Here is an 8,093-nt window from a genome sequence, read left to right on the forward strand (position 1 = left end):
TTTTCCACAAAAAAATAAAGGAGAAATTAAATTTATTTTTTCTTCACTCACACATCTACGACCCACTCGAAACGGGTCCGCGACCCACTTTTGGGTCGCGACCCACCAGTTGAGAACCACTGATTTAAAGTGTCTATGATGACAATGTATGAAATGACAATATGAGAAAGGGCTCTCCTGAATCTGCAGCTCCCCTCTTGCAGAGCTTTATACAGTTTGGCTGTACGGTGACAACTTGGCCATTTTGGTTTGCTCTCACTGTTCTCAATGTTCATTTCAAAGGCAGCAGGTACTTTTTTTGTAATCCCTATGCTCCATTACCCCAAGCTGGAAAAAGAGTAGTTATTGCAGGTTTATAAACATTTTGCTGATGATAACCTAATTAGAAGTTTGAATGCGGGACATTCATTTTGTAGTTATGCATTGTACTTATCAACGTTTAACCATAAATCCCCATTATTTTCAGATTGCTACAGATGAGGACAGTGGCGTGTTGTTGTATAAAGGGGACAATGATCACATTGCCATGGAGCTGTACAGGGGACGCCTCAGGGTCAGCTACGATACAGGATCATACCCTCCTTCCGCTATATACAGGTACATGCACATACAAGCAGAAATGTCCAACTGGCACATTCACATGATGGATGATACAAATGTTCAGACACACAACATGGCACCCGCCTTCACAATCTCTATATTCTCCCTCTCAGTGTGGAGACAGTGAATGATGGCATCTTCCATGCTGTGGAGTTGGTGGCGTCAGACCAGACTTTGTCTTTGTCAATCGACGGCGGGACGCCCAAATCCATCAACTCCCTCAGCAAACAGTCCACCCTCAACATAGATTCTCCACTCTACCTTGGAGGTGAGGACCTGAGTAGAGAGAGTGTGTGGGTGGTTGTGTCTGTGTGAATGACTAAAGACAGAACACTTGATAAATACTTAATTGTTCCACTACCAAGGTACAGCAATTCGTCTCAAAGAAAGCTAATGAGAAACTAATACACCCTTTTATCAGTGGCTGACTTGAGTTTTAGTACCCAAGAAAAATATCAGATTAGATTAGTTCTACTATTTAATGCATAGTATTATGATATATCCTTATTGTTGAAACACATTAAATCAACTTTATAATGACAGTTCATGTCTTTTTTTATTTACTTTTCATATACTTAGGTATACTGCAGCTCTTTAGGTTCTAATCTCTATAATCCTTTCTTCCTCCAGGAATGCCAGAACGTGCCTCAGGGTCTGGGGGTCCCTCGTCCCTGCAGCACAGCTCAGGTGGTCGTAACGGCACCAGCTTCCACGGCTGCCTCCGTAACCTGTACATAAACGGGAAGCTCCAGGACCTGGGGGCCGGGCTGGGCTCGGGGGCTCTGGGCTCCACAGCGGCACAGAGCACCAGCAGACAGTGGCTGGGCCAAGGGGTGGAGCCAGGCTGCCAGCCCTGTCAGAGAGGGGCCTGTGTCCAGGGCGACTGCCACCCGACGGGACATCGAGGCTTCACCTGCACCTGCCACCCGGGCTGGACGGGAACAGTGTGCGACGAGCAAGTCAACAACCCATGTGATGGCAACAAGTGAGTGTTGGGTGTGCCCTTGTGTCTATGTGTTGGTGATGACAGAATTGGTATGAGTTTAAAGCAACAATCTTTTTCAGCAAAAGGAATGTGGTTGAATTCAATTGAATGAAGAGATATTGTCTTTTCTCCCATGACCCCACAGTAAATAAAGAATGCTAATGCTCACTACTTCCTAAACACACACATGTCTGCTAAAACCTTACTATTTAAATATAAACTAAACGCTGTGTGTAAAAAGTGTAAAGATTTCCTGGTTACATGGGGCGAGTAATTGATCAGAATCAGAAACAGGTTTATTACTAGGTAGGTTCACATGTACGAGGAATTTGACTAGGTGTCGTGGTGCATACATTTTTTTTAAAAGGACACAGATAACAAACTATATTAAGAACACTGTAATACAAATATAGTAAGATAGCGATACAATAAAGCAGTAATTTACATTGCAATAGAATGCAATAAATTATAGAATATAAAATATGTGCAGTAAGCAATATTGACAACATTGTGTGCATTAATGTAATGCATAGAGTCTATGATGTGGCTGAGGTAAAGTGATGTATACTAATAGTCATTATGGAAGTGAAATATTCCTTTAAAACAACCGTGAGTACCAGGTTTAGATTTGTTATATCTGTTCATTAATGTTTCCTGTCTTTGCCTTCTCCATCCTCAGATGTATACATGGCACCTGCCTTCCAATCAACTCCTACTCGTACTCATGCCGCTGCCAGCCTGGTTTCGCTGGAGTACTTTGCGACGAGCAGGACCAGGACACAGCTAACCCCTGCAGTATGTCACACTGTAAACATGGCAAATGTAGAGTGTCGGGCCTGGGGAAGGCATACTGCGAGTGTAACAGCGGATATACAGGGGAAGCGTGCGACAGAGGTGAGAAAAACATGTTTGGATGGGATACACATTTATGATGGGCGTGTCTGTGTATTGTTAGTACCTGTGCCTGACTACTCTCATTCTTCTAAAGGAAAATATATATTGCTTGGAAGGCTTTTAATCTAATGCATGGTTCTTTTAACCTCTAAGCTTCTTCTTTGCTTTCTGTTCCTCTCAACAATAGTCTCTCACAGTGTGTTTGTGTGTCTCTAAGAGTGTTTAATGTCTCTGCATTAACGCTTCTAACCCGCTGCTTTTTCAACTCAGCATCTCCTGAGCTTCCTATTAAGCCCTCACGGGGGACAACTCAGGTGAGGCTGCCCGGTCACATCTTACTGTTGCACTCTTTTTCTAATTTTCTTTCCTTCGTTCCTCCTAAATGCAACCCAAAATACATTCACCAAATGCCCCCTACTTCACCTTGTTTTAACCCCGTGCAACATGCAGCTAAAGTAGCTTACTTTTTATTTGTCCTCTTAAGCAAAAGCGCAATTAAAGAAAAGTCTTTAAGATATTTATTTTAACTATTTTTTCTTTCTCATTTTAGATAGACACTCAATTAAACTATTTTGAAGTTAACCAGGCCCTGGTCTGGATTTATCATAGTAAGATAATGCACTTATTTTTAACTAGAACTAATTGCATGGATATATCCTATTTTAATAGTACAAAAGGGAGCAGACTAATGAATGTGTAAAGACCTTACTGGGTATATTGTGTTAGATCCTACATTTCAAAATGTAATATACAAATGATTTTAGGCTTTATCAAATAATTTGTTTCAGGTTCAATTCTATTGTGGCCTGATTGTTATGTTAGTTTTAAAAGTGTTTCTCTATTGCTTCTTTCAAGCAAGGTATTTTTACCAGTGTCATTCATCACTTTTTTTTTATTTTACTGTCATCTTCCTGTCCTTTCTACAGTCTATTGACACGTTATGTAACTGTTTGGAATTATTTGTGTGTCATTTTATTCAAGTCTTTCTTTGGTGTACAGTATGTGTCTTTGTAAGCCCCTAACCTAGGATATTTCTCCTACCATGTTGTGATAGATTTTCACCATTTAGATCCCTTTTGTCAAGTGAACGTTGAAAGCATGGATATCCTGTAACCCCTGTGTTTCTTTTGCATGTCTGCAGAGGTGGCCTGCAGAGGGGAACGGATCCGAGATGTCTACCAGAGACAGCAAGGCTACGCGGCGTGCCAAACCCAGGAGAAGGTCTCCCGCCTAGAGTGTCGGGGCAGCTGCCCGGGGGGAGCAGAAGGACAGGGCACCTGCTGCACCCCCCTCCGCAGCAAACGCAGGAAATACACCTTCCAGTGCACTGACGGCTCTTCTTTTGTCCAGGAAGTGGAAAAGGTGGTCAAATGTGGCTGTACAAAGTGTTCCTCGTAAAAAAAAAGAGAAAAATTAAGAGACATCACCCTTGGCAGATTTCCTCCCCTCCAGATATGTTTTATGTTCTTGCCCTCATTACTTGATCCTCGTACCCCTTGTCCAAGGTCCCGAATCCTCCTGAGAGAAAACCCTTCACCCTCCACAGTCCCCTCCCCCAACCATCCCTGTTTTTTTAAAAACCCTTAAAAAAAAGGCACAAAAAAAACAAGAGAAACAACTAAAAAATAGTTTCTTTTCTGTATCAGTGCTGGACTGATGATTGATGCTTCCTCGGTGGGGATGTTGAATTGTATTGTAAAGTACAAAAACAGACTTATTTTTTATTATGAAGTGGAGAAAAAGACAAAAAAAACCACGAGAGATGACTTTCTTCCCTTACGTCTACTTCTTTTTGTTGGTCACCTTGACTCCAATGGTGTGCCACACTGTCTCTGCCCTGGAGGACTGACCGGTCACTGACGGCTAACTGCTTCCTGTAGACTTCCTGCTTCCTGTCTGTGAGTTGTGTATTTAGGAGTAACCTTAACTGGTAGTACCACAGACTCACCACTATGCGAAGCTGCATAAATGCACGGGAGATGGCGGGCAGTGACGACCCCCTTCAACACAAGAAACCACCACTGTAGTCTGCAGTCTCCCTCAACAGACCTCTGAACCCTCTGAGACTGTGTCCACCATCCTACTCACAGCTGCGCTCAAACTTGTGATATTTTTTACAGCTACTGAACAACACACACACATAAAAATGCTCTCACCAGTCTAAGAGTCATATGTAATACCTGCCAGGTTAAATATACTCTCTGTTTATCCACCCCCCAGTCATGAATGACAAGTATTTATTGTATCATAAATACCTGTACTTATTCAGTAGATCCCCTATGTATCAATCTGATCTTTTAATATATATTAATTTATATTTGTCCTTATTTTTGTATTAAAAAGACATAATCTGTCAAGATAGTTGAACTAACAAAATGGTGTCCTTTATTTTGGTTGAAGAGAAGTTGTTTTTTGATCACTGAAACTATTGTGCTTGCCAGAGACCTTAGTTACATTTTAATCTGCAAATGTGACGTGAAGACATTGTATATTTTTGTCGCGTTTCCTGAGAGTTTGTACTGTGCCATTACCAGAAGGTCTTTATATTAGAGTATAAATGTATAGATAATTTCCCTACCTATGTATTTCACACACAAATCTTGTGAGTAGCATTGACCCTAGAGGATGCCTAGAACTGTTTTTACCTTTTTAACAAATTTATGCTTAAAGAATACTGTGACTTTTTCTAAATGAAACTACTTTGTTAGCCCCTTGGTCTCCGATGTTAACATGTTGCTGCTAAGTTTTTGTACCGTAGACTTGGATCCTGATCTGTATGTTATATAGAACTTCCTGCTCCTACTGTACGAGGGCACCTTGTGTAACAGATAAATACGTCCCCCCACCTCTACACATGTGCATTGTGCTTTATATTCCCCTGTTCTCCACCCCCAGACTAATGTCAGTTCCCTGACTGATGTTTGTTTATTAAACACAATATTTACCTCACAATTATCTCACTTTTGCTTTTTTGTCACACAAAGAGGTCCAAGTCAGAAATGTTCCCCTCAACTACTGAAGAAAGGGCCATAAAGCTAAGCACAATAATGTGGACAGTAATCTTCCATTATCCTTTCAATGTAATTTGCTTATTTTATAGCATATGTAAAATATGGCTTTCTCCTAACTTTAATCTTTTTACAGCACAGATGCACAGACATAGCAGAGACATTGAAATGTACTGAGAGGTGAACTATCACATCTTTGTTTTTGGTTTTTATCAACATTATTGAAATCAAGTTTATTTAAAAAGGGTTTGTTATAATTGCTAACAAGTAATATTGTGCACCCTCAATGCTATGCTTAGTATAATAACTTTATTTTCTTACAAACTTATAAATAATTTACTATGTTCAAAATAATCTAATTTTTGCTGTTGCAAATGTTTCAATCACAGAGACTCCTATTGAAATAAAAAACGAAATGTTCAATGATAATAAAAACCTCATGGACTCAGTGGAAACTTCATCAAGTCAAACGTGGATGAGACAAGCTTGTATTTGATAAAAGCTGTAATATGTGCAACTAATAAAATATAATTTTATTATTAATCCGACCCTCATGGACAAAACTTACCTTACACCCAGTGGGATCAAAGTAAATTGTTCTATAGACAATGTAGGCTGCTGGAAAAATAGTATATGAACTCTAAATCAATTAAAAATGTATTTGAAAATCTGCTGGAGTGCAGCTCAATTAAAAAAAACTGTAAGAGGCACGAGTATGGTTCTTAATTGATTTTATTCATTCAGACAGAAGAAAAATCTAAATTATAAAAAGGTAAGGTGAAAACTGTTATTTATATCATGGTCTCAGCAAATAGTCCTCTCAGCGGTAGAAGAGTAAAACAGCAGACTCAGTTATCTCTTTGGAGGCGCTCCAGCCTTGCTCCATTCCCAATCTGTCCCAGTCAAATGATGGGAAGTCCCCACATTGATCAGTGTAGAAATAGCCCCCTCCTCCTATACAGTACTGGAGACACACAGAAGCAATAGTATGTGTAAATATTGTTACAGGATGTGTATTTTGTAAATTGTGTGACTTTCTTTTATTATAATTTTTTTAATCTTTAATATTTTTTTATGCATGCTTCTTAGGTAACATTAAGCTGTCTTTGGCTCTTTTCTGCTCTAACAATGTTAATGTCCCATCTGTGGGACAAATAAAGGTATTCTGATTCTGATTCTGAACACTTGCTGTGTTGACAGACAGTAGAAGAGTGAGACTCACATGTTCAGTGTTGTATCCACGGACCGGCTTGACCCCGGAGCAGATAGCCATGGCTGCACGTTCATTGATTGCTCTGAATGTGATGAAACCTGGTTCAAACTCCCCTTATATATGTTAAGAAAAATACACAATTAAAAAAAAGAACCTTTGATTACAGCAGGAGAAATGTGGTTTAGTAAGTTGGTGCATTCTATTTAGTCATTCAAGGATAACATTGTTATTAAACTTGTGTGTTAAAGATTTCATAATTCCAGTGTTTTGATTAAATGTATAAATTAATTGTTTTAGGAAATCTGATCAAATCAGTAATTAATGTAATTAGTGATATGCTCATACATGATGGTTGAAAAGCTCTATATTATCTCCATTCCACTATATTAGAGTTTTACCTCTTGATTTGGGTCCATATAACATTTTGGTGGACTCTTTGTCTCCATGGTCATACAGAATGGGAATTGCTGGCCCTCTGTTGCCGGGGGAGCCAACGTTGTATCTTACTGGATATTGCTGGAAGAATGTCATAATATACAGTATGTAGTCGTAGTCAAATATTTTACCCTGTAAAGTAGCAATATATGTTAAATAAATTGATTAAAATTGTGGATCGGTGCACGGTTGTAAAGGTATACTGTAGTTGGAAGCAATTTTTGAAAATATATACTGCCATGTTGCCTAATCTATAATAAGACATCATGTTAATTATATTTTGTATTACGTATTTGAATTTACAAAGTATTAACTAATGCTTTTAAATATGCCATGAAGTAAAAAAGTACAAAAACAACTACACAAGTTACCGAGAACATCTGAAAGAGGTTTCCTCCATACAGCCGGAGGAAGTGGTTCTCAGTGTGGTAGCGGAGGATGGCTGCCAGGTTCCAGTGCTCCAGTGGGAAGTTGTTGGGAACGTGCCAAACAGACATGTCTTCTGCCCTGATTTCATAGTAGCCTGGATTCTGTGGAAGTTATATATTATGACAAGTGGTGCTATGGAACCAACTCCTTCTGTTTGGGAGGCAGACACACTCTCAACACACAAGAGTTCAGTTAAGATAATAATAATTATTGTAACAGCTGGCTTGCCTTGGACCATGCTACTAATTAGTATTCCACCATTGTTTTCGACAAACAACTTATATTCAAATATTTTAGATTCTTTGAAATCCCATTTCAGCAATGTGTTTGTCAATGGTCAAGAGAGAATAATAATGCAGCACGTCTCTGTCCGTATACCTTAAAATCATCCGAGGTGGCGCCCTCTGCTGCTCCAAAGGTGTTTCTGTTGGACCAGTTTCTGTCTCCATCTGGTAGGTTAGCATCGTTACCCTGTTGGCTCGACCAGCGATCTCCCACTGTGCACCGTCCATAGATGCTGTTCTCATGG

At 39.6% G+C, this 8,093-nt stretch overlaps 2 protein-coding genes across 2 annotated transcripts in view; one reads left to right on the forward strand and one right to left on the reverse strand.

The window, feature by feature from the left end:
* Window positions 1-4,645, forward strand: part of LOC104962403 (slit homolog 2 protein-like) — a 5,473-nt gene extending 828 nt beyond the window's left edge. The window contains exons 2-6 of the mRNA XM_010790840.1: window positions 467-597; window positions 714-868; window positions 1,231-1,585; window positions 2,265-2,479; window positions 3,621-4,645. Of these exons, the coding sequence (XP_010789142.1) occupies window positions 467-597; window positions 714-868; window positions 1,231-1,585; window positions 2,265-2,479; window positions 3,621-3,877 (1,113 nt within the window). The 3' untranslated portion in view covers window positions 3,878-4,645. The remainder of the gene's footprint in view (window positions 1-466; window positions 598-713; window positions 869-1,230; window positions 1,586-2,264; window positions 2,480-3,620) is intronic.
* Window positions 4,646-5,775: 1,130 nt separating this feature from the next.
* Window positions 5,776-8,089, reverse strand: LOC104962404 (intelectin-2-like; the record flags this gene model as incomplete). The annotated part of the gene is made up of 5 exons (XM_010790841.1): window positions 5,776-6,451; window positions 6,710-6,813; window positions 7,099-7,216; window positions 7,507-7,665; window positions 7,943-8,089. Coding segments are annotated over 5 exons (672 nt in total), but the record flags the coding sequence as incomplete, so codon positions are not given.
* Between the last annotated feature and the right edge of the window lie 4 nt (window positions 8,090-8,093).

This window comes from Notothenia coriiceps, unplaced genomic scaffold (assembly GCF_000735185.1).
Source record: "Notothenia coriiceps isolate Sejong01 unplaced genomic scaffold, NC01 NC01_scaffold00034639, whole genome shotgun sequence".
Classification (NCBI taxonomy): domain Eukaryota; kingdom Metazoa; phylum Chordata; class Actinopteri; order Perciformes; family Nototheniidae; genus Notothenia; species Notothenia coriiceps.